At 33.2% G+C, this 25,458-nt stretch overlaps 3 protein-coding genes across 3 annotated transcripts; all 3 read right to left on the bottom strand.

Annotated features, from left to right (window-relative positions):
* Positions 1 to 1,035: 1,035 nt before the first annotated feature.
* Positions 1,036 to 9,451, bottom strand: LOC125063704. The gene is made up of 5 exons (XM_047670280.1): positions 9,357 to 9,451; positions 5,322 to 5,450; positions 4,302 to 4,516; positions 3,045 to 3,194; positions 1,036 to 1,174 (listed from the first exon to the last, which is right to left on the bottom strand). The coding sequence occupies exons 1-5, from the start codon at positions 9,364 to 9,366 to the stop codon at positions 1,088 to 1,090; spliced, it is 591 nt and encodes a 196-aa protein (XP_047526236.1). The 5' UTR covers positions 9,367 to 9,451; the 3' UTR covers positions 1,036 to 1,087.
* A 2,974-nt stretch (positions 9,452 to 12,425) lies between these two features.
* Positions 12,426 to 16,666, bottom strand: LOC125063767 (myrosinase 1-like). The gene is made up of 6 exons (XM_047670373.1): positions 16,611 to 16,666; positions 15,743 to 15,876; positions 14,635 to 15,299; positions 14,053 to 14,361; positions 13,255 to 13,493; positions 12,426 to 12,639 (listed from the first exon to the last, which is right to left on the bottom strand). Exons 1-6 carry the CDS (start codon positions 16,628 to 16,630, stop codon positions 12,477 to 12,479), a joined length of 1,530 nt encoding a protein of 509 aa, XP_047526329.1. The 5' UTR covers positions 16,631 to 16,666; the 3' UTR covers positions 12,426 to 12,476.
* A 3,500-nt stretch (positions 16,667 to 20,166) lies between these two features.
* LOC125063769 (myrosinase 1-like) lies at positions 20,167 to 24,756 on the bottom strand. The gene is made up of 6 exons (XM_047670374.1): positions 24,717 to 24,756; positions 24,059 to 24,192; positions 22,344 to 23,008; positions 21,869 to 22,177; positions 21,309 to 21,547; positions 20,167 to 20,349 (listed from the first exon to the last, which is right to left on the bottom strand). Exons 1-6 carry the CDS (start codon positions 24,734 to 24,736, stop codon positions 20,187 to 20,189), a joined length of 1,530 nt encoding a protein of 509 aa, XP_047526330.1. The 5' UTR covers positions 24,737 to 24,756; the 3' UTR covers positions 20,167 to 20,186.
* Between the last annotated feature and the right edge of the window lie 702 nt (positions 24,757 to 25,458).

Here is a 25,458-nt window from a genome sequence, read left to right on the forward strand (position 1 = left end):
ATCGCTGCCATTTTTAGTTGCTGTCACCGCCATGTGGGTCGTGTGGTTATATCCCACTTCTGATGTAGGATTTGGGTAAGACATTTTAATAAATAAAATGCCACTTAATTTTCAAATAATAATTCTATTTTAATCACTCCTAATTTACACAGAGTAATTAGAGTAATATGAGTCAGGGATAAGCTCGCAAGATACAACTAGTGCACCGAGCCACGCCAGAGCCGAGACTGCCTGCGTAAGGCCCGCTCCGCCATTTATAACGACAGACTCAGTAGTGGGGAGAGTGGGGAGACTTGAAGAACCGGCTGTGACGTGCTCGATGCAGGTGTTGTTTGCTATAGGCGCGTACGGCGGTACAGGCGCCGACATATGCATAACTATATATTTTTCATTGTCTATAACTATATATTCCGATAAAGTATCTTCTAAAGATAAATTAAAGTTCCGTGTTTAAAAGCAAAAGAGTACACTTGCAAAGCTCTGGAGTGAAGATTAAAAAACTTTTTTACAATTTCTAAAATAAACTCTGACCATCACAGAAAATATACATACGTTTGTAACAATGTACTCATGATGAATTATAATCATTATATAAATATTTAAAGTACTAAATAGGTAAGTATAGGATAGTCAATAATTTTATTACTGTTTTAGTCAAAATATAAAACGTGAATTAATTGGAAGTGATTTTTTAGAAAACTTGATTTCTCGAAAGAAGAACAAGTTATATAAAACAACTATGTACTAAAGAAAATAATAAACGTAAAATCTAGTACACACTAGTCGCGTAAACTAGATATGTTTTTTATATTTTGTGTAGGTAGACAACAACTTAAAAGAAATATTTTAATAAAAGAAGGTACGTCATTTTGTGTGTGTAGCCAAATTATAAACATAAACTAAAAATTTCTGCAATTTTATCTGCACTCATATTTCTGACTTATTTTTCTTCCATCTCAAACATAATTCGCTGTTTTGTTTATACATTATACAAACCCTTGCAAAATTTATGAAGGTAATAAACAAACACGAATCTATAAAAACATTACGCTTTAAGTTTATTCCAAAAATACAATCATCTAACAAATTAGACTTCGCACAGTATCTCGTATTTCCTGTATCCAATTTCGGAGCCTCCATACGAAATGTAGCACCGCCTGTGACTTGGGTGAACCTAAAACAAAACACGAGCGTTATTTATATCCATGATCATTATGACGTCAAATACGCCTGTTATTGCAATAATAAACTGATCTATCGTGGTTATGAATTGGTTATTAATACACCAATGGATATTGAGTTGTTTTCTATCGTCTAGGAACTTTGTGTTCAGTTTTTTTTTATCATCGCAATAATGTTAATTTATCTATATAAAAACTGAAAATATTTTATGATACAATTTGAGAGTTGGTACGACTACCATAGTAGATTCTTTACAAAAGAGGAAGTCCATACAGATACATAAAAAAAAAGCTATACGTAGCTATCAAATATTTCGTTCTAATCAAGGCAGCAAAAGTTTCTTCTAGACGCTAATGGGTAGCGTAAAGCGGGCGATGGACTTCTCTTTAAAAATAAGCAATTTCTACTTGTTTATAAAAAACAGACACATAATTGTCTGTTTCCGTACTGGAGGCGTGTCTTAAACAATAAAACATTCTTTAACCGAGTTATTTTTATATTATTTTAATAATTCGGTGTCAATACTTGCCGAATTAGGGTGAATGGCAACATATTTGGTTAAATAAATAAATGATCGCGATGTAATAGTTATTATAAGTATAAACATTTTCAATAAATAAATGAAAATCGGTAATACTTAAAAAAATTGATTTAATTTAAGTTTATCTGTAAATTTATCATGTGATAAGATATACATGTGATTATATATTTCTGAATATTGCACATTTTTTATCAAAAATTTTATCTTACAGACTACTCATAAATTGCAATCTATTGCCTTATCATTAATAGGTTTGGTAAATTACACACTTTAAATACTTTATACAATTAACAATTAGTGACCTTTATAGGTCAAAATACTTGATATTTGCCTAATCAATTTTGATCAGACGCTAATTTATATTAAATTACACGGGACGATCCGTGTGGCTCGATAAATTACCAATTAGAGAGGATACAATATTTGGCTAAACATTCTATAAGCATTAACAAAAGTTGTGGTGGATGAAGCGTAAGAGGCATGTCAGGACAGGCAGTGGAGTTGGTGTCTGCCTATACCTCCGGGAAAGAGGCGGGATGTATAAATTATTAAAAAAAATGTTATTTCTCAATTTTTTTTTACTGTATTTTTGTCGTGTACATAGTAGCTGTTTTTGTAAGAAATTACTTGTCATTAATGATGTATGGATTTGGATTTGGTATATCAGGTATACAACTGTATAGGAATTAAATAAAATATTTACGATAAAAATGTTATAACAAGTTAATCTTAAAATATAAATATACTTTTTTTTAACTTAAAGAGAAGCAATTCCCACACACTCACTCATGCAACAGGCGTGTTGAAAACAGTTAAAAATTTAAAAACAAAAATAAATAAAATAAAAGTTGCAAATTATATATACATATATATAATTAAGTATATATTTATAATTAAGTTTGTTATGGAAGAGCTGGCACAGGTATTTTTTTACTCAAAAGAGTTCCCAATTCTTACGCATTATATATGAACACATTTTTATTTTTATATTATAGTAATTCCGTTCTATATGAGTTTATGGTAACTGTAACCGTTCACGCAACCCAAGGATTAAACTACAATTTACAGATTCAACTTTTGTCACACAGTAATCAATCTAAATTCTGAACCAATTCGACTGAGGTTCTTCAAGAAAAGAGCGTACAAATTTTTGAAAGCTCGGTAACCTTGCCATCTGGTAGTTTGAGTGTCTATGGGCTGCGGTATCACTTAACAGATGAGCCTCCTGCCCATTTGTCCTCTATTAAAAATCGCAAACAAGACCAACCAAATAACCTGGCATGAGTTGTCAGTTATTTTAATATTTATTTGATAAACTTACTTTTCCTGGAGTAAGAGAACCTCTATGTTTAACTCTACCAAGGTAAAGGGGCTCGCCATCAGCGGTATTTCCGGCTGGTATAGCCCCATCAGGAATCGTGTCATCCATTGTAGGTACCCACTGGACTGCTTCTGGTTGTGCGCAAAGTACCTAAAATGAGCCATCACACTAATTATACGAATATATTAAATTACTAGCGACCCGCCCCGGCTTCGCACGGGTGTAATGCTGATACTAAATACACTACAGAAAAACTGTGCGGCCGGCCGGTACCGCCGCAAACGCTACGTCCCGCAATTTTTAAATCTGTAATATCTTCGAAAATATTCACTTAAATCATACGGTGTAAAGGGCCATATAGATCTATATTAAATGAACAATGTATTCAAGGTATTTAATTGGTTAAGGATTAATGCTGTATTGGTTAAAATCCCTTCGAAAATTAGCCATTATTTGTCGTAAAAAGTAAATGACAAAAAAAAGTTATTGTGGGTTATCCATAAGAGATAGACATATACCATCACGGACTTTTCTGTAGACCTTTTCAATGTGTACAATACTTAGTACATTATTTTGATAAAACTCGTAGGGTTCAGCCTGCGTTTGTAATGTAAGCGGAAAAAATGTAATTATTTACGACATCACATTAGAAACCTCAAAAATAAGAGTACTTCTTCACTATTTAATGGATGTTATTATACATATAAACCTTCCTCTTGAATCACTCTATCTATTAAAAAAACCGCTGTGTAGTTTCAAAGATTTAACCATACAAAGGGAAATAGGGACAGAGAAAGCGACTTTGTTTTATACTATGTAGTGATTCCGTATAATTAATAATCTTAACTAATGTAATACCTGGATGGAACGTTACAGAGATACAGAGGACTTTAAAAAATATTACAAAGACGATAAATAATGTCCACAGCTAGGACTAACCTTCTGAAAAGGGCACATATGATTCGGTGTATTAATTTAGTTAACGAATTACATAGGTTAACGGACCTTTTTCATTGTCCGTTGTGTGAATTGGCAGAATTTCAGGAAAGTTCTATTATTTGTTAGTGCTTATAGTGGTTAGTTAATTTCTTGTATTTTTTAATATGTAATTTTGTTTTTCCTAATTCATTTCGTATGTTTGATTTTTTTGTTTCGTCTGTAAATTTTATTCACTTACTGTGCACTCTTGTCAATTAAGGGTCGCCTGTTAAGGAGTGTTTTTTATAAATAAAATGCTTAAATTTTACACTGCTATACCTCAAAATCGTGAACGGGCACTTCCCTGCCACGTAAAGGTACGTATGCCGCACCGTGCTTGACAGCTAACTTTCCAGGAATCAGACCATTTTCTACGTACGACCTAATGGCCCATAACGGACTGCGATCCCAACCCTCTTTACCAGCTAAATATGCACGACTCATAAGGGTGTAAGCGGTCTGACGAGATGCTGGTGCCCAGTCCACTGCAGGTGCTATGAAAAAAATCAATCGTGATTCAAGGATGACACTTAAGGGTTTTAAGAGTCGATTTGAACAAAAATATCTGAGTAACTGTTACATGGATAATCCGATCAATCTTAGATTTTCTATAGTATTCTAAATTCCGAACTAATTTGACAGGGGTCCTTGAAGAAAAAAGCGTACAAATTCTTAAGATGGGTAACGCACTTGCGAACCTTCTGGTATGTGAGTATCTATGGGCTGCGGTATCACTTAACGTCAGATGACTCTCGACTTTACAAATGGGAAATAAACTAAAATGCATATGTGTATACAAAGTAAGAAAACGGCATATATTATTTATTTTCCCCGCTTACCACTAAATCGTACTATCACGTGATCAACACATCGGATAAAAGCAGTTAAAATGCAATGCTGCCAAAATATTATTGAGATAAATTTAATTTTCCTTCGCCGCATTTCGGATATGAAGTAAGGTCCGAATTCGCTGAATTAATTTTAATAATATTGAATACTTAATACGTCCTTAAAAGATAAATATTAATATTAATTATTGTACAAGAATTTTAACTAGTATTAAATATGTCCCCCCCTTATTCATCAAACATATATGTATAAGGGGTAAAATAAATAGTAGGACCAAATGTGATCTAATATTACAATTATCGCAATCAAGTACGAAGGTATAACACTAGTATATTTTGGCTTTAGTATATAAGTTACTCTTATAAATATCTAGATTTGATCATAATCCAATTGTTGCTTAAACTTCCACAACAGCTACTTTCGATAAATCCAAGAAATTGGCGTACTTACCATCAACGACTTCTACTGGTTCCGGAATTTCAACAGGCTCAGGGTATGTGGGTGGTGTTGCAGGTAATGGATCGATGCCAACGAAAGGCATAGGGGGTGGTGGGTAGCCAATGTATGGTTCGTTTGGATCTACAAACAATACATGTCAAATCGTAGAACTCCTTTAGTTTTCTTGAAATTGAATTAAAAAAATAATCTTGCGAGTAAACTTTTAATATCCGTGGCAGAAATGGTGTTTACGCATTTTTTTACATTCCTTAGGGTCGATTCGACCAAACAAGAGTAAATCTTAATCTTAGAATAAATCGTCAGTTAATCGAAAGTAAATCAATTTTACGTTTTACCAACTACAAATTCTAAGAATAGTGGGCTTATTCGGGAATTGCTACTATACCGCCGTTTCGCACGGAATAACAGCTATTCCTAGAATAATTTAATGGCGTCAGTCAGTCCAATCAGCTGATTTCTGTCATTTTACAAATATGTATTCTGTGTTTTAATTTCAAGTCAACGCAACGCACTAAATTAATAGTCTAGCATTGTATAATGAAACGTTTAAACAATTTATTATTTATTTATTTATTTTTAGATTTTTTATTTTCTATAATATTAGAATGAAATTCAACTAGGCTCAACAGAAGTTCCTTTTTAGACGAAAGCCTCAAACAAACAACAAATAAAAACTTTTTGTTGTCGTTTGACACCTGTTAAAAGCTACTTTTTCACACTATAATACGGCAAAATCGAGTTGACATGATGTATGCTCTTACACTGTCCCGTTGTAGAACAACATTTATTTGCCGAGTTTTATTTTCGTTCACCATTCTCTTGCTATTCGCGTATTGTTATTCCTAGCGCAATTATACTATCGATTACGTGGACAAACGACTATGGATTTACTCGAGATTAAAATCATGGAATAGATTATTCTTGGTATAGTTACTCGTGTATAAATTGAAGTTTGGTCGAATCGACCCTTAATATTTGCGTTAGAAATTTACCAAATATTTTTGAAATATAGTATATATATTCCAGTCAGTATATTAGTCGAGTCATCCAATCGAAATTCAATTCATTTCAATTCATTTCATTCAATTTCATAATAATAAATTTTAGGACAGAAAACATATAGGTATATTCAATTGTCTTTGTCATTGAGTTTGGAGTCTATGGCTCGATTGGCACTATGATGCCGTTTACGGTCCGTTTTCGCTCCAGTCTCTGTCCAATTAAATCTTGCTGTGTCTACACTACTGAAAATACTCTGATTCTTAGGCCCTTTCTCCACTGCTCCGGTCCGACGTCGGATACCGGAATGAGTCATGAGAAAAATATCGGAAGGCCGGATTGCGCTTCTCCACTATATCCGATCCGACAATAATCGATACTTGTGTATTTATCATGCAAAACTTATATTAACTAAAACCCATATACTTAATTTTATTAATAAAACGTTCTAAATTCTAAATATGTTATTGCCCTGGCTAGTTTATTACTTTTTTTGTATTGTCTAACTTGAAATATTAAAATCTACTTAATAAATAGTTCACTAATACTATGTTATAAAAATATAAATAAATAGCAACATAAATTGGTTTGGTCCGGGTTATCCAGATTCTTTCAAATTCAAGAAACTATAAATAAACCTATGAATAATAATTTTTAACCTCTTGGATATACTTGGACCGATAAAACACCGCGTTCCGATCTAACAAGTTATCGGATCGTTAAAAACCGGATGCCGGAGTAGTGGAGAAGCACGTAAGTACTGTTGTTAGTGTCTAAATCGGATCGGTAATTAACGTTTGCCGGACCGGAGCAGTGGAGAAACGGCCTTACTTAACTACGAATACTTTACCGGACCGGGAACGGACCGAGACCGGAGCGAGATCGAACCGTGAACGCCATGATAGTGCCAATCGAGCCTAAACGTAAATTGTATATAAATTGAATAATATTTCTATTATTTTTATTAAAAAGTATGTAATTTTATTTATATGTATGCTATATATTTTTATATTTCATTGGAACCCTTAAACCAAACCATATAGCCCCAAATATCTCTGTTTTTTGTTTTTTATTTCTGTACATAATGGTAATCAGTCTCTTGTGCCGTATGTTTTTATTGAACACAAAGGTCGGAAACTCAACAAAAAACACGATGAAAATTAAATGAAACGTATACCATTTTGTACTTTTAAGGCAAGTTTGTTGCTTTTTTTGCGAACTCAGATATAAAGTTTTGTAAGAAGAAAAGTTTCAAGACTGAATAATGCGAACAGCTGCAACTCCGGTACATGAAAATATTATAGCGTGTACGTTATACCTCGGTTTTGTTTGTGGGCGAAAAATTTTACGGAAATTCTTTTTCTTTCAAAATTTTTCTGAAGCGAAGCAAATAGAGTTATGACTGTATAGCCTTCAACTACAAATATTGAATAAAGTACTCGATGGTACGTTAGTCATTCTTATGATATCCATAGTTTCAGTAAGTTTTTAATGCAGTTCCCGAGTTAGTTTCGTCATGTGTTTTGAGTTTAAAACGACCATAATGAGTGTGTATGGTCGTTATCGTAGGATACAAAGATTTTTATATTGTACATGCAACCCGTCTTTAATCTTTATATATTAAATTATTATTATTTTGTGCGTTAAACTCTTTCTAATGCGAACCGATTTTGATAAAGTTGTCTTTATTCTTTTTACACCAATGATTATTAAATAATTAAAAAATTATAAGGCAACCATAGTGAGATCCACGCCACCTTCAATAAGTCAAAATACCAAATAGAGCTAGATTATAAATATTAACTAGCTAGTTAACGAGACAATATGTATGAAAACACATTCATTAGGTATTAATAATACTTTCGATAAAATTATCTAATTTGTATTTTCGCTTTTTATCAACAATTTTTATCAACAATTCTACTAATGAATACGTAACATATCAAGTCCACGCTAAAAGTGTATTGAAATAAAAAAGTGATGGCCCCAAATACGCGTATTTCCAAACAGGGAAAACTTTTCTACACGTTATTGGATTTCAGAATTTATTAACTCACTTTCCGGTTCCTCTGGTCAAAATTGACTCGGAAAATGTTTTTACAGATTGTATTTTGCAACATTTTTTATAAAAAATGTTAATAACTCTTCATTTATACACTATTATTATTATGATACAAATATTATTTTTTCAAATCTGACAACTAGAGGGCGCTGAGAGGCGATGGCAGAACTATTAAATACGATTTCCTTAACTAACTTATGTTTTTCGTGAAATTATAACATTATTCACATAAGTCTCTCAATGACGATGTGGAAACCTCGATTTATGTCATAAATTAGTTATATCCCTTAATATTTATTTTAATGCGTAAACAAAAGACAATATAATGTTATTATAGTCATCTCACATTAGAAAACTGTAGGCTTATAATTAAATTGCCAACAATGTTGGTTTGCATTTCTGATTATGCTTTAATGAGGTTTAAGAACTTTTGCTTCCAAGTTGATGATGGTAATATATATTTTAATATGGAACAATGTAGTTTTATAGTTTGAAACATAAGTGCATTATACGAGTTATCTGTAACCTACTTTTAATGCGTAGCTAATCTCAGTCACTAAGCTCGCAATCACTGGTTTAGAATTTGTATGACTTAATTAGGTACTAAATTGGCTTTGAGATTTTAACTATCACAGCTCTATTCGTGGCTTGTTTTTACACATGACCCATAGCTCGATTCCCGAATATATATTAATTCAATAGTCCTAAGTTTAAAATGTTTCAACTCCACAAAACTCGCTTGCTAATATCAATCACAAATTTGCAAAATTAGTCAGAAAAACACCTTCAAATTAGGAACATAATCATTTTCCGAGAATTAAATTGATAATTTTTATCTAAAAAGATAATTGCCTGCTACAAACTATGTAGGATTGTCAAATGATATTGAAAATCAGGGATTAAAAAGTACCTAAACTTTCTAGTCAGTAAACCTTAACTTAAAATATATTCAATAAAATTCTTACCGAAAGACATTTTGAATAATTATTTGTAATCACACTAAAATTAACGTAGTTATGTCTCCGCAGTCTTGCTAAATACTGTTTGTTATATTTATCACAGCAATCACTTTCATAATCTCTACGTTCCCCGAATCGATAAGATTACAATAGTCATCGAATTCCAAGGAAAAGAAATCATTTATTTGGTTTTATACATAACACGGGATTTGTATAAATATAAATAGGAGTATACAGGGAATAAATATATGAATACAATAATACTTAAAGAGCTGGTGCGGCTTGTGATGCGGCTGAAAAAGCTAAAGCATGCAAATACAGGCTAGGCTCCGAATATGATTTTAATAATATATTTTAAGGTTAGTTATTGTTTTAAATGAATACAAATATAGTCTCAAATAAATTACTAACCTTAAAATACAGTATTTACAATTTTTTTAACCTACAAAGTAATAATTAAAATAATTAAAAAATTAATAAAATGAAAATCAAAACAAATTTAAAAAGTTTGGTCCCTGTGCCAGTATACCTTTAACGCTGGCAGCATTTCCTCGCTGTATGGCGATTTGCGATACTTATCCGTTGAGCCAGGAAAGTGCCAGTTCTGGGGTCACCGGTACTATCTACTGGCGCCAACTTAAATCTTTAATAAGCGCACTTGAACCTCACGGCCCAAGAGTCGCTGCTCTTATTGTTTTTAGTTTTGACAATTACATAATATATTGTTTTAATTAAAGCTGTTGTGAAAATTATCACAAATTAATGTATAAAACTTTATTGGGATACCTTTCTTCTGCAGAAGACAATCGTTCATGGTGCTTCTTATTTCCCTTTGTGGATTTTATTCTTTTTCATACTACCAACCACGCGATCACACGATCTGTGGCCGTAAAGCTAGCAGCAGGGGAATATCTATTCTCCCCTTTCCTAAAAAGGGACTCTATTTACTTAAGCTAGATCTGGTAGAATTGGTGTTTTGGTAGGCCCGGGTGAAAACTACTCCGGAAATATCCTCATGATATATATGGGCGAGTCACCCGCTGGCCAGCGGCCCGCGTCACCAGATATTCAACTTACTGAGATATTTGACAATTCTGTGGAAGTATTTAAACAGCTGCTCTGTGATCGAACAACATGAATAGCCCATCCCGGAATACCCTCGTGCTAGTATCGAGCCTCCTTTGTGGGTTGTAATAGATTTTAGCAGTATTTTTTTATTCAGGGAAAATCTTTTATTCATACAACTTTTGTCTGAGTTAACATTTCCGTAGAACATTAAAAGCGTTTATATAGTATCAATTTATCTCAATGCTTTCTGTAAACAAAATTACAATGCGCCAATGAGAAAATTGCGACGTTTATAGAGACGTGAGTGAAAGACTATGGAGACTTTCTCATCATTACCGAAAGAATGGTATCCTCAAAGTTAACTTTAAAATATTTTACTTTCTTTTATTACAACTACTATATAGCCTTAGTCTTAATTGTTACTAACCTATTTAACAAATTGATCAATAGTCTGAAATAAATTATTGTTTTTGTTAATGTTTTGTATTTATAACACTGAATTCCTGTAAATCCTCGAAGTAGACGCAGAAATGTGTCGGCTCCGTAACTAGGCGATATAATTTTTGCATCTATCCCATCAAATTCTTCATAGAACTATGTACAAAAAAAAATTGTTTCGAATGTATGAAAAACCCCGGTCTTCTAGTTTATAAACCACGTGTTCTACCAATTTCACAAATTTATAGATATGTTTTAAATGTCCATTGGTAATTAATTTATTTTTCGATCAAAAGCCTTTGTTATTGACGATTCAATAACGCGAATTTTCTTCAATTTATATTCCCAAATTAGCTGAATCGTTTTCAGACCTGTCAAAACCAGTTTCGAGGTTTATAACATTACCCATTATATAATAGATTTGTTCCATTGGGATGTTTGTTCGTTGCGTCTCATAATATACTAATATTTCTTTTGCATTCGTCTGTCTGATGATTATTATTTGGCGTTAAAAAGAAACTTAATTCTCCAACAATGGCATCCAGCAACTCGGCATTGAATTTACCAAGATTTGATTAGCTGGGGTACTGATATTGTTCCTTAAGTATAAGTGTCTATGTCAACATGTTTTCTATCACAGCGAGCGCTACCTACACGCCCCAAGTGTACACCGTTATACTCAACAAAATAAACGAGAAACAGAGAAGAAAAGTTAACATTAGATAACTATAATGTTTTTTTTTATAGAACGGGGGGCAAACGGGCAGGACTGAACGCTGCCCATGGACACTCTCAATGCCAGAGGGCTCGCGAGTGCGTTGCCGGCCTTTAAAGAATTGGTACGCTCCTTTCTTGAAGGACCCTAAGTCGAATTGGTTCGGAAATACTTCAGTGGGCAGCCAAATGTACCAACCATTTGAACGCAGATGACGTCAGAGCGAACACCATGTATTTTTATCGAACGCTCTCATTATTTTGTTAATTAGGAATTGCTTTTGAATTAATTTCCATCCATAATACCATTAGCATCGATTCAATGTGGTTAAAATAACGTTATTAGCTATTGAAATACTCAATTATTTCTGAGCGCCTGTCGCTATATTCAGAGAACTGATTATTTTATACGATTGAATATTGAAATATCAGTATTATAAAGTCTGAAAGTTTTTAATTGAAATACAAAATCACTATACAATTCATAATGACCAGTAACTCCGACATGGGGCATAACAATTTGCGGTAGCAGGCGGACAGGGTTCTGTTGTTATCGCATCCTACCTTAGAGTTTGGGGTTTTGGTGGGTATCCGCAACGCATTGGCCCATGTATAAAAAACGGGGCAGTGATATTTGCTAATAAAAGCCTATTTAAAACTCTTTTTGAATTAAAATGTGTCATACTTGCGTAAATATAATTTGAAGGCAGAATATGATTCATCTTTCGTTCAAGTTTATGTCTTTAGTGCAGTGCCTATTCTCTTCTGTGTCAACCAAACCGAAAGAACTCATCAGAAATTGAATCAAGGACAAGAGTTATAAGACCAGTGATGTTACAAAATCAGACTAGGTGATACACACGAATTTTTTTAAATAGTAATAAAAATAATTATAGTTTTCAATGTTTAATGACCTTCGTCAATAGTAAGTGGGGCCGACATGTCGGGTTCATAGTGATGGTCCAAACTGCGCGTACGCAGAATCTCTTTGTAAACATACGCTGATTTTCTTGGCGTGCGTGTGCGTTCTGGACTATTGTAATCCACCTCGTACAGACCAAAACGTCTCCTGCAAATAAAATATAGTTTTTAAAGTTATACATCTTTTGGCTCGTTAGGGAAAAATTATGAGAGTTAATTTTTATGATGCGCACGCACTCAACTTCTAACGCGTGTACATAAGTACACGTATACGTTATTTTATGTACGTCATGTGGTCTTAAACCGTCCGCACACACGTTAGAGTTAGACTGGAAAGAACCCAGAATCTGCTTGGCATATATCCCGGGTCTTCTCAAAAAAGGACTCTCACCATTTCCCTAACACATCTAAGAAGTATAACTTCAAAAATAGTCGTCTCTCTTATTGCGCTATTTATTATTTTTATTTATTTATTGTATACATGATCTTAAATAGAAAGAAGTTGGTGTGGTGGAAACACAAACTGGACACAGTTTTTCTGTCCACCAGGACGTCGAACATATTTAAATAATTAACTTATTACATACTTAGGCCAGTGACATACTATATAATATAACATTTTTACCATTAAACCATCAAAATTGCACGAACAACGTAATAAACCCATTGAAAGTTTTAATCAAGTACTTTTGTGTAATCAAGTACACAAAAGTACTTGATACACTTGACTTGACTTTTATACTGTAGAAAATGTGATACTCACGTATAACCAGATCTCCATTCGAAGTTATCCAGCAAACTCCAGGCTGTGTATGCTCTGACATCCGACCCTTCCTCCATGGCGTCTAACATAGCTGACAGATAGTCCCGGTAATAATAAACTCGGTGATCATCGTTCAGACCAGGGTCGGAACCGTAACCATTCTCAGTAATATATATGGGAGGATTTCCATATCTTTCTCGGATAGCAGTCAGTAGATTATAAAAGCCCCATGGTACTGACTAAAATAAAATAATTATGTGAAAATATAGGAGAAAGACCTATTCGGTTATAATAACAAGTAGTTATAATATGAAGCCAAAAACAGTTACAATTTCATTCAAAATTATACGTCATGTGTAAAAAAATATAATAAATCAGTGAATTATTATATATTTTTTATTAATCAAGGGGCAGACTGGAAGCACACATAGGTTTTAGTGATAGCGCTGTAAATATTATCTTTTAAAGAAAATGTGGTGACTTTTTGCGATTTAGGATTGTTAAATTAATATAGTAATTATTTCTTTTGCGATTAGATGCTTATGGAAGAAAAAATCTATTTGGACACTCGGAGCTCCAACGCACCGTGCGTTTCGGAGCTGATAATTGCACTAAACAACATCATGTTGTTGAACAACAACAATAACAACAACGAAATAAATTCTTTGATTATAATATCAACAGATAGCAATATTATTACATAAATAAATTCCGTACAAAGAACCTATAGATATTGCGGTAACCAAGCCGAAATACTATTTTTAAATGAAAAAGATTTTTATTATTTCTTATACTCACAAGTACTTTTTGGGACTCTCCAATCTGCACTTCCGGTAAAATGTACGCGTCTGTACCAGTATCATCGCTAAATGATGGTGAATCATACATAGTATCAACGGATTCATTTCTATAAACCATAAGAGTCATGTAATGGTTAAGACCAAATGCATCAGCGCTTCCCTTAACAAACTCGATTTCTTCTGGAGAAAAATCAATGAGCCGGCTCCTAGGATAGCCCTGCTGTGCGCTTTTAGCGGCAATTCTTTCCTTCATAGCCTGTGGATAGCCTCCGGTTTCAGAGAATATAGGATGCACGTACTGACCCCACTGAAATTATAAAAAAAATCATGTAATCTAAAATCTTAAAGCTGAAGAGTTTGAACCCGCTAATCTCAGGTACTGGTTCGAAGTAATATAAAATTTTTATGTTGGATTGAGTCGTTTTAACCAGGAATAAACAATTATTAAAAATATCTTTGGTTTACCCGAGTAACTAAAACTTTTTAACGAATATAGATGCATCATTTACAGCTTTGAAAACAGTCGGAACATGGGTTGCTATAATGAAATGCGAGTATTTATTACGTGAAAAGTAATTACCGTAAAATCATTAGTATCATTTGCTGCCTGTTCATGTTCTTCACTTTCCGGCTCAAACCACAGAGCACTGTATCCTATGAAAACGATGCCATTCCATTTGTCTCTATATTCTTTATCATAAATGTGATAGGCTGTAGCATGAGCCACCAACAAATTCTTTGAACACATGTACTCTGCTACACCTTTCATGTTCAACATTGGAGCCATGGCTTCATCGCCGTATCCATCATTACATATCTGGTATGGCTCGTTTATTGTGATCCAATACTTTACTCTATCTCCGAAATGGTCAAAGGCTACCCTAGCAAAATCAGCAAACCAATTAACAATATGAGGGTTCGCCCAACCACCTAATGTTTGCAACTTTTGAGGCAGATCCCAATGGTACAGCGTAATCATGGGTTCAATGTTGTGTTTTAATAGTTCGTTGATCAAATTGTTATAATAGTCGATGCCAGCCTGGTTGATAACATCGGGGAAACTGTTGGGTAGTATTCTAGTCCAAGAAAGGGAAAATCTATAGTAGTCCAGACCTAGTTCTCTCATCATTTCAACGTCCCTTTTGTACAAGTGGTAGGAGTCGTCGGCAATGTCGCCATTTGAACAATCTGATATCACACATGGTTTTGTATGTGTCAAATGATCCCAGATATTTTCAGATTTGCCTAAAACAACATAATATATTATATGTATTAAATTATTTCCAATCGTTGTTAAAAACGGAAATAAGGTATAATGTTTATTGTCTAAATAATAAAAAGAAATTTAAGGAAACATAAAATTTAAAAAGACTTTAGATTCCGTTTTTGTCTAATTAAATCGTTACTTAATATGTTAAGGGAACACCTCATAACTCTAAGTAATAAGTAATTAATGACTCTAAGTTTAAATTTGAGAGTACATCAAAATCCAATACATTATTGTCATAAGGGAGTAATATAAATAAATAAATAAATATATAAGTATGAGAACGTGTGTCCAAGTTCAATAAGTTTAACGATGGGCGGAAAAACGTAGTTAAGATATTTACTATACCGTATAGAAAACATTTCAATACAGAAAAATACAAGTACAGACACATAAATGAAATATAAATAATTTACACTACCATCTATATTCCAAGCTCCCTCCACTTGATAGGATGCAGTCGCTGTTCCAAAGAGGAAACCTTCCGGAAATTTCCTCACTTCATGTCGCTCTGACAGCTTGCTATGCGCCACAGCAATACAAAACGTTAACAACCTGAAAGAAAAAATTACTTAAGGAAAAACTTCGCGTTACTGTTAGGCGTCCGTGGCGAGCTCTATCCGTTTGAATCCTTAAAAAAATGAAATCAACGAAAAGCGTCATTGGATTGTTTCTATTTCACTAATAATTTCTCTGTCCTTGCTCACTTAATTAGTCTCTGTTCCTACAAAAACTTTTATCGTCCCTATTTTTTTCTGAAAAACTACTATAATACCATCAAAAGTGCCGGAGATTACCTTACCAGTTCTTCTCATCCAGTCTATGCCCTTGATTAGAGAACTGGGAGTAAATGTAAATTTAGAAGCTGTGAATTTCTTATACATAATTGTAAACATACGCATAAATGTACTTCTATTTATTTATTTCAATTGCGAGTCGTTGAGAAAACCACTATTCTCAATCAATCAAGATACGTTTATTCAATTTAGATGCGTCTTAGGGCATGCTTATGAATGTCAAAAACTTTTACAAAATTCGCGAAAGAGCAAGACTACGCCATCCGTAGTCTTGCTGCAACTACCAGGAGGCCTTGTTCTGAGAAGAACGTTCTCAAAGTCAATTTAACGACGATATATTGTAGGCCATCTTAGAGAAACAAACGTTACCCCCGCTAAGTAAAAATTAATTAAATAAAACGTTAACGTCACAGTTAACGTCGCTTAGATGATGATGACGACAAAAATTTAATATTGGACTATTTATATTTAAAAACATTAAATAATACTTACAGTAAACTGAGTCTGGTCATAGTCGTCTTCTAACTTTATACCTAATCTACGTTAAGCGTTGTTTTTATATAAACAGTTTTATCAAAGGTAAGTACCACGGCTCACATAATACATATCTTATTCATCAAAATATGTCAGATATATGATATAATATGATAAACACGATTACATAACTTGTACGCGTAGAATAAGTGGCCTACGCTATATAGCTGTTTATATTAATACAAAAATACCAACGTTACTTTCCTGCAAATAAGTTGATCAATTGCGCAGAAGTCATTTCAACTACTCTCGTTTATCAAAATCGAAGGGTATCCATATCAATTTAAGTTAAAAGAAAACAATAGAAAGTTTTATTTTAATTATAGATCTTTAAAAGTACCTACTATCTCTGTTGTCAAAAGTCGGAAAGATCAATGTGACAAGGAAAAATCTAATCTTTCCGAGCATTGGCATTTATAATCCCCGACTTGAGGGCTGCCCATCAGTCTAAAATACTGATAATGTAAATTTAACACTGTACAATAATTATCTTTATTAATTAATTTTACACTTCCCTTTTTTGAAGTTATACTTCTTTAGGCGCGTTATGAAAAATTTATGAGAGTGAAATTTTACGATACGCGCGCACCGTGACACAAAATTAACAGAATGAAGTTGCCCACGGAAGATGCTACGGCATTGGACATAATGTAAAAACAACATTCGAATAATAATAGAATTTATGTTACACTTAATGTAAAAGAATAATAATAAATATTTATTTATTTAATTTTTCAAATGTAAACTGAACTTTATTGACTATAATGACTCCTTTTCCAGTCTTTGATTATTTAATTGTAATTCATTATTTGCATGCAATCAAAAACTATATTTAATAATGCCAAAGAAGTATAACTTCTTACGCGCGTACATAAGTACATGCACCCTTTTTTATAAAACTATTCCTAACTACTCAAATTCATGTTTCTTGCAGTTTTAGAATGATGATATGTTTAAAGGCACCAACAATCTTCGGCTACAAATTAGTAAGTAAGTGCATCCTCAAAGATCCTTCCTTTTGGTTGAAGTCACAGCATCCTTCCACCACATATTTTTATCTGAAATCATAAGCAATAGAAGCCCTACTTACTGAAGTTTTACAAGAACAATATTATAATTATCTAACTTGGTTTGGTCTAGCCCAATCTTTGACCGTCTTACAACAACGACTCCGAATCTATTATTATTAATCTATTGCTCCTTATCTAACGATTATTTTTAATAAATGTATTGACGATGGGGTCACCCAATCTCATGAAATATAATAACATTATTCCTTTATTTAAGCCTGGAACGGACCCCTCGAATTACCGCCCTATATCAATTTTACCGACTTTAAGTAAAATCTTTGAAAAAATTATTCATAATCACTTGCTTTCACATTTAAGATTAAATAAATTTAATGATAGACTATTCGGTTTTACTAAAGGTAGATGCGGGTGTTGAGCTCATGAAGCAAATATTTGATGCCTGGGAAAATAAGCAGGATGCTTTAGCTGTCTTCTGTGATCTGTCCAAGGTCTTTGACTGTGTAAAGCATAAAACATTATTGAGAAAGTTACAGTATTATGGCGTCTCATCAAACTCAATAAAAATAATAAATTTATACTTGAATGACCGATTACAAAAAGTGATTATAAATAAATCAGGGGTCGATATTAGGGCTGTTGCTTTTCCTTATCTACATAAATGACCTGCCATTTTATGTAAAGAACTTAGGTGAAACGGTATTATTTGAAGATGATACATCTTTTATTTTTAAAATCAATTATGTATTGGTTTACTTATCATAAAATGTTACTAAATTCTAATAAAACAAAATGTATAAAATTTTCTTTGCCTAATGTTAATTTTGTTTACATGTCAGTACAACAGTAACATTAATGATGAAATTATTCAATGTGTTGATTCAACTGTATTTTTAGGGGTCACTCTAGATTCTCGTTTGCAATGGAAGCTGGATCTGACTGGGTGGTTTTCGGGACACTTAGTATGGCTGCTTTTGCGATAAAAAAATATTAGTTTATTGTCTGATATTGAAACGGCAAGGCTTGTATATTTCAGTTACTTCCATAGTGTTACGGCAAATAGTATGTTGTTGTGGGGCTCAGCAGCCGATATTCAAGATATTTTTGCTATACTCGTATGGCCATCTGTAATACCTTTTCAGAATCCCTATTAAATGCGCCAAAACTTGTAATACAGGATCACTTTTCGGTAATTTTTTTTCACAGTGGGGTCCGAAGTAAACAAAAAGTTATGATTTGAAAAAAATGTATCATCAGCTATACATCAGTGCCAATCTAGTGGATATTATGAAAAACATACAGGATGTAGATTTTTTCGAATTATAATAAGAATTAGTAAAAAAAGTCAATTCTCTTATAAAATTGCAAAATAAATTATAACTCTGCAGAGGTTTAGCTTAGAGTCCTCCCGTAGAAATTTTTATTGCAGCTGATGACCTCATCTATCCCCTATTTGCGTTTGATCCACGACTATTTGACCACCCTGTATATACATCTTTTTTTGACGTTCATAAGTGTACATTATGTTACCTATATAAATAAATTATTTTTGACTTTTGACTTTTCATCTTAATCTGAATCTCGAATGTCAAAAACTACGGGGGCCATATGTTTCGCTAAATCTTATGAAATATAACTTTAATTTCTAAATCAATGCAATGTAATCGAAGAAGCACTCATTTAAATTGGTTCTAATTGTAAAAATGTAAAAACATGCCTTTGCCAACGCTTTGCCTTTTTATGAAATTTGTTGTTATTTATCTCTGTGACTATATTATGTACACTTTGATCTAGGCTTTGTTTTATTGGAATTATATTAGAGCAGTTATAGAATCGCAAGGCAGAACATATGTTTTGCTAATAAATTTTTAACAGGTATTTAGTAAATTATATAATTACGGATAACTTTTTTCTAACATTCTTACTAATAAACAAAGCCAGATCAAAGATTACATATCGACACAGAGACAAATATCAGCTAATACATAGAATTCAGTCGGGACCTTTGATTTTGGTCAATATAACCGGTATGTTATTCTAAACGATGTCGTTGCAAACGGTTTTGACTGTATATCTTTTTAATAGTAATGTATAAAGTTGGTCGTAAAATTTTCTATCTGCCAAATGTCTCCTCGGATCTCTGCTTACGATCAACGCCCTAATTACGGCTCATCCTCTATCGTTTGTATGTTTGCAGTATTTAGTTTATTTATCTAAATACCAACGATATTTAAATACAAAAATTACAATGCGTCAATGAGATTGCTACATTTATGGAGACGTGAATGACTGACTTTGCAGACTTTAAATCCCACCATTAGAAAATGTGTGGTCCTCCTGATAAATGATTATTTTTAAGTTTTACCGTCTAAAAAGAAACTTAATTCACCGGCAATCGCATCCAGCAACTATTACGCATTTAAATTACCCAAGGAGACAACATAGGCAGTTATACACACGTAGTTTTTTTAATAATTGTAATAAAAATCATTTTAGTTTTTAATTTTTAATGACCTTCGTCAATAGTAAGTGGGGCCGACATGTCCGGTTCATAGTGATGGTCCAAACTGCGCGTACGAAGGATCTCTTTGTAAACATACGCGGATTTTCTTGGCGTGCGTGTGCGTTCTGGACTATTGTAATCCACCTCGTACAGACCAAAACGCTCCCTGCAAGTAAAGGATTGATATTTTTATAAGTTAGCATGACAATAAAAGCTTACATCTATAACAATAAAAACTGAACAAAGTTGTTACAGACTATAAATATGTGATTTAAAAAGCCATACATATAAATGATAAGTTATTACAAAATTAGCTAACTTACACATTCTAAGAACAGCAGCGATAGAACCTAGGACGGTTCCGCGAAAGGGTATGGGAAAAAGTTTGATAGGAACCCCAAGAATCCTGAAGTTTATTTTTGAGAGCAAAAAGAGACTATCTATGTAGCTTTTGATAATCATAATTATTATATAATAAACTAGCAGACTCGGCCAAGCGTTGCAGTGGCTAAGTTTTTCGTTATATTACATAGTAGGTAACGGTAGGAAAACACCAGTCATGGGGACCACCATGCTTTTTGGTGGAAATGCCATTAAATTATAGCTTATGTGAAACGTTGGTACTTTCAACACAGCGCCATCTGTTAGAATTCTGTCAAATAATAAACAAATAATTTGCAATAAAAAAATATTGCGGCTATAAATTAATATGTAAGCTATCCCATCTTTTAAGTTGGATCAAACTGCACACGGTGTGCAAATTTGATTGAAATCGGTTAAGTAGTTTAGGAGTCCATCGCGGACAAACAACGTGACACGTGATTTATAATTGTGTAATTTATAACATATTAAGATTATATGTAACAGACATGTCCGCTAGGTCCCACCTCTTGCCTATGAATAAAATTTTAACGTGATCAATAATTATTTGATAAGACCCGGGATATATGTCAAAAAGATTCTGTTTTGTGATTTTCAGTCCATTTCTAAAGTGTTGCCTTATGCGGGCGGTTTAAAGATCAAGACATAATAAAAAAAATAGTCGCCCTTCTTATTGTGCTATTTTTAATCAAGTACAAAAAGGAATATCGCAGGTTTTTATACTGTAGAAAATGTGATACTCACGTATAACCAAATTTCCATTCGAAATTATCCAGCAAACTCCAGGCTGTGTATGCTCTGACATCCGACCCTTCCTCCATGGCGTCTAACATAGCTGACAGATATTCCCGGTAATAATGAACTCGGTGATCATCTTTCAGACCAGGACGGGTAGCGAAACCATTCTCCGTAATATATATGGGAGGATTTCCATATCTTTCTCGGATAGCAGTCAGTAGATTATAAAAGCCCCATGGTACTGACTAAAATAAAATAATTATGTGAAAATATAGGAGAAAGCCTATTCGGTTATATTATACAAGTAGTCATTATAAACAGTTACAATTTTCTACATCTGTAAAAAAATAAAATAAATCAGTGTTTTATTATATTTTTTAATTAATCAAGGGGCAGACAGACTTGAGGCTTACGCAGGTTTTAGATAAAGCGCTATTAATATTCACTTATGTCACACACTGTCATTTAGTTTTAATTGCTATTTTAGGAATAAAAAATATTTATTTAATTGTTATAACGCCTTGTTTTTTCTAATCTAAAAGACGTTTTTAATTTTCTATACTCACATATACTTTTTGGGACTCTCCAATCTGCCATTCCGGTAAAGTGTACTGGACTGTACCAATATCATCGAAAAATGATGGTGAATCAAACATAGTATCAACCGATTCATTTCTATACACCATACGAGTTGTGTAATGGTTAAGACCAAATGCATCAGCGCTTCCCTTAACAAACTCGATTTCTTCTGGGGAAAAATCAATGAGCCGGCTCCTAGGATAGCCCTGCTGTGCGCTTTTAGAGGCAATTCTTTCTTTCATAACCTGTGGGTAGCCTCCGGTTTCAGAGAATATAGGATGCACGTACTGAGCCCACTGTAATTATAAAAAAATCATATAATCTAAACTTAAAGTTTGAACCCGCCAATCACAGATTCAAAGTACTTTTGAATGAATACGTTTTACAAAGCTGTAAATAATGCAGTCGAAACATGGGGCGCTATAATTAAATACGGGTATTTATTACGTGAAAAGTGATTACCATAAAATCATTAGCATCATTAGCTGCCTGTTCATGTTCTTCACTTTCAGGCTCATACCACTGAGCACTGTATCCTACAAAAACGATGCCATTCCATTTGTCTCTATATTCTTTATCATAAATGTGATAGGCTGTTGCATGAGCCATCAACAAATTCTTTGAGCACATGTACTCTGCTACACCTTTCATGTTTAACATCGGCGCCTTGGCGGTATCACCGTATCCATCATTACATATCTGGTATGGCTCGTTTATTGTGATCCAATACTTTACTCTATCTCCGAAATGGTCAAAGACTACCCTAGCAAAATCAGCAAACCAATTAACAATATGAGGGTTCGCCCAACCTCCTAATGTTTGCAATTTTTGAGGCAGATCCCAATGGTACAGCGTAATCATGGGTTCAATGTTGTGTTTTAATAGTTCGTTGATCAAATTGTTATAATAGTCGATGCCAGCCTGGTTGATAACATCGGGGAAACTGTTGGGTAGTATTCTAGTCCAAGAAAGGGAAAATCTATAGTAGTCCAGACCTAGTTCTCTCATCATTTCAACGTCCCTTTTGTACAAGTGGTAGGAGTCGTCGGCAATGTCGCCATTTGAACAATCTGATATCTCACATGGTTTTGTATGTGTCAAATGATCCCAGATATTTTCAGATTTGCCTAAAACAAGATGTTTTCTATGTATTAAACTATTTCCAACAGTCGATAAATAAAAAGAAATTTAAGGAAACATAAAATGTTTAAAGACTTTATTATTATTAGATTTTTGAAGTTATAGTTCTTTAGGCGCGTTATGAAAAATTGATGAGAGTAAAATTTTACGATGCGCGCGCACCGTGACACAAAATTATCAGTATGAAGTTGCCCACTAACGAATTCTTTTTAAACCAGCCGGGCGCCGAATGTGCGCGAGCGAGATGGGAATAAGACAATCTACAAGTAAAAAGAAATAGAATATGCGTGAAGTTAGCAGCTATGCCAAGAATTTTGAATGAACTTTGTAGTACCTTTTAAACAAATAAAGGAGTTTTAATTATTTTTTCAAAGAAATTTAGCAATGCTTTTTCACAAAGACCTATTGTTACTTAGTTAAAAGGTTATGAAACATACCTAGTTATTAAATTGAATGAATAATATAATAAAATAATAAATAATAATAATAATTATTATTAATATTAATTAATAATTGAATAATGTACTAAATATGAAATATTATTAAATTATTAACGTTAAATATTGTATTTTATTATTAATTATTTAATATTTAAAAAAAAAAGGAAAGCCAAAGAAGTATAACTTCTTTCGCGCGTAGGTACATAAGTACACGCACCATTTTTTTTTTCTTATTCAATCGTTAGTTAATATAATAGGCAACTTTTACTAATAACTCTAGGTAATAAGTAAATAATTATTCTAAGTTTAAATTTCAGAGTAAAGCGACGTATGTACTTGAGTCACACTCACCGCTGTCTGAGTCGTGACTTAGTTCGCGTGAATGTCTAAATGTCCCCCGTATGTCAAAATCCAATACATTTTTGTCATAAAGGAGGCATATATAAGTCTGAGAACGTGTGTCCAAGTTTCATAAGTTTGTCGACTTGGTGGGCGGAAAATCGTAGTTAACATATTTATTCCACCACATAGCAAAAATTTCAGTAGAGAAAAATACAAGTACAGACACATAAATGATATATAAATAATTTACACTACCATCTATATTCCAAGCTCCCTCCACTTGATAGGATGCAGTCGCTGTTCCAAAGAGGAAACCTTCTGGAAATTTCCTCACTTCATGTCGCTCTGACCGCTTGCTTTGCGCCGCAGCAATACAAAACGTTAACAAGCTGAAAGAAATAATTATTTACTTCGTGTTACTGTTAGGCGTCTGTGGCCAAGTTCTATCCGTTCAAATCCTTAAAATAATGAAAACAACGAAATGCGTCATTGGATTGTTTCCATTTCAATGAAAATTTCTCTGTCCTAATTACTTAATTAGCCTATGACCCTACGAATTTTTTTATCATCATTTATCCTGAAGAACTAGTTTTGATTATCAAAAGTGGCGGAGAGTTTTTTACCAGTTCTTCTCGTTCTAAATGTAAATTTGAAAGTATTTACTTTTTTATACATATTTGAAAACATACAAACGAATTAATGATATTTTTATTTATTTATTTGAATTGCGAGTTGCTGAGAAAGCTATTCTCAGCAACTCGCAATTCCTTAGATACCTTAGATAAATAGATGACGTTACCCCCGATATATGGAAATGAAATTAATAAAACACAGTTAACGTCGCTCAGATGATGATGACAACAAATATTTAATATTGGACTATTTACATTTAAAGACATTAAGCATTACTTACAGTATACTGAGTCTGGTCATAGTCGTCTTCTAACTTTACACCTTAAGTGTTGTTTTTATATAAAAAGTTTTATCAAAGGTACTAAGCCTTACAAATCTTGTCCATCAAAATATGTCATTTATATGGATTTAATATGACAAAGCACGATTACATAATTTGTAGGCGTAGAATAAGTGACCTAGGCTATATATACATATATAGTAGGGTGGTCCTTATTTTTCAACTTTTGCATATATATCTCTAAATATGAAATAAGTTTTTTTTTGTTTTTGTTAACATTTAGAGGTCGCTACCAGCTGTCAAAAATTTAACAATTAAAAATTTTTTTCATTATTAACTGTGAATTAGCTTTCAGGCTAAAATGTCTCTAAACTGAGTGACAGACAAGCTGTGATCCAACAGAATTTAAATGTCAATAGATTTACTTTTCGTCGACAGCGTGTCAAAAATCGCACAGCTGTTGCAGAGTCGCTCAAAAGCGAGTTTTAACATAATTCGTCATTAACAATCCATTGAGACGGTAACTTATAGAAGATATTACTGGACACGAAACTATAGATCGACTGCTGACTTTTGTATCAGGATATGGAGTTGATCAACTACTCACCATTACTAAATTGGGACGTGGAAAAAGCGAAGCTTGTGCGTTAGCTGTCTACGAATCTTATAAAGTCATGGAATTTGAGCGATAAAGTAAAATATTCGTGTTTTGCCACTACTGTTGTAAATATCGGATTAAAGT

Source organism: Pieris napi, chromosome 3, assembly GCF_905475465.1.
Source record: "Pieris napi chromosome 3, ilPieNapi1.2, whole genome shotgun sequence".
NCBI classification, from domain to species: domain Eukaryota; kingdom Metazoa; phylum Arthropoda; class Insecta; order Lepidoptera; family Pieridae; genus Pieris; species Pieris napi.

Coding starts and splice junctions, on each gene's coding strand:
- LOC125063704 (XM_047670280.1), bottom strand. Junction 3,195..4,301: donor TGCCCGTTCACGATTTTGAG/GTATAGCAGTGT, acceptor GGCTCATTTTAG/GTACTTTGCGCACAACCAGA. Junction 1,175..3,044: donor GTTCTCTTACTCCAGGAAAA/GTAAGTTTATCA, acceptor GTTTTGTTTTAG/GTTCACCCAAGTCACAGGCG.
- LOC125063767 (XM_047670373.1), bottom strand. CDS start 16,630: ATGACCAGACTCAGTTTACT. Junction 14,362..14,634: donor ATGATACTAATGATTTTACG/GTAATTACTTTT, acceptor TTATAATTTCAG/TGGGGTCAGTACGTGCATCC. Junction 13,494..14,052: donor GAGAGTCCCAAAAAGTACTT/GTGAGTATAAGA, acceptor ATTTTATTTTAG/TCAGTACCATGGGGCTTTTA.
- LOC125063769 (XM_047670374.1), bottom strand. CDS start 24,736: ATGACCAGACTCAGTATACT. Junction 24,193..24,716: donor ATGACCAGACTCAGTATACT/GTAAGTAATGCT, acceptor TATTTCTTTCAG/CTTGTTAACGTTTTGTATTG. Junction 22,178..22,343: donor ATGATGCTAATGATTTTATG/GTAATCACTTTT, acceptor TTATAATTACAG/TGGGCTCAGTACGTGCATCC.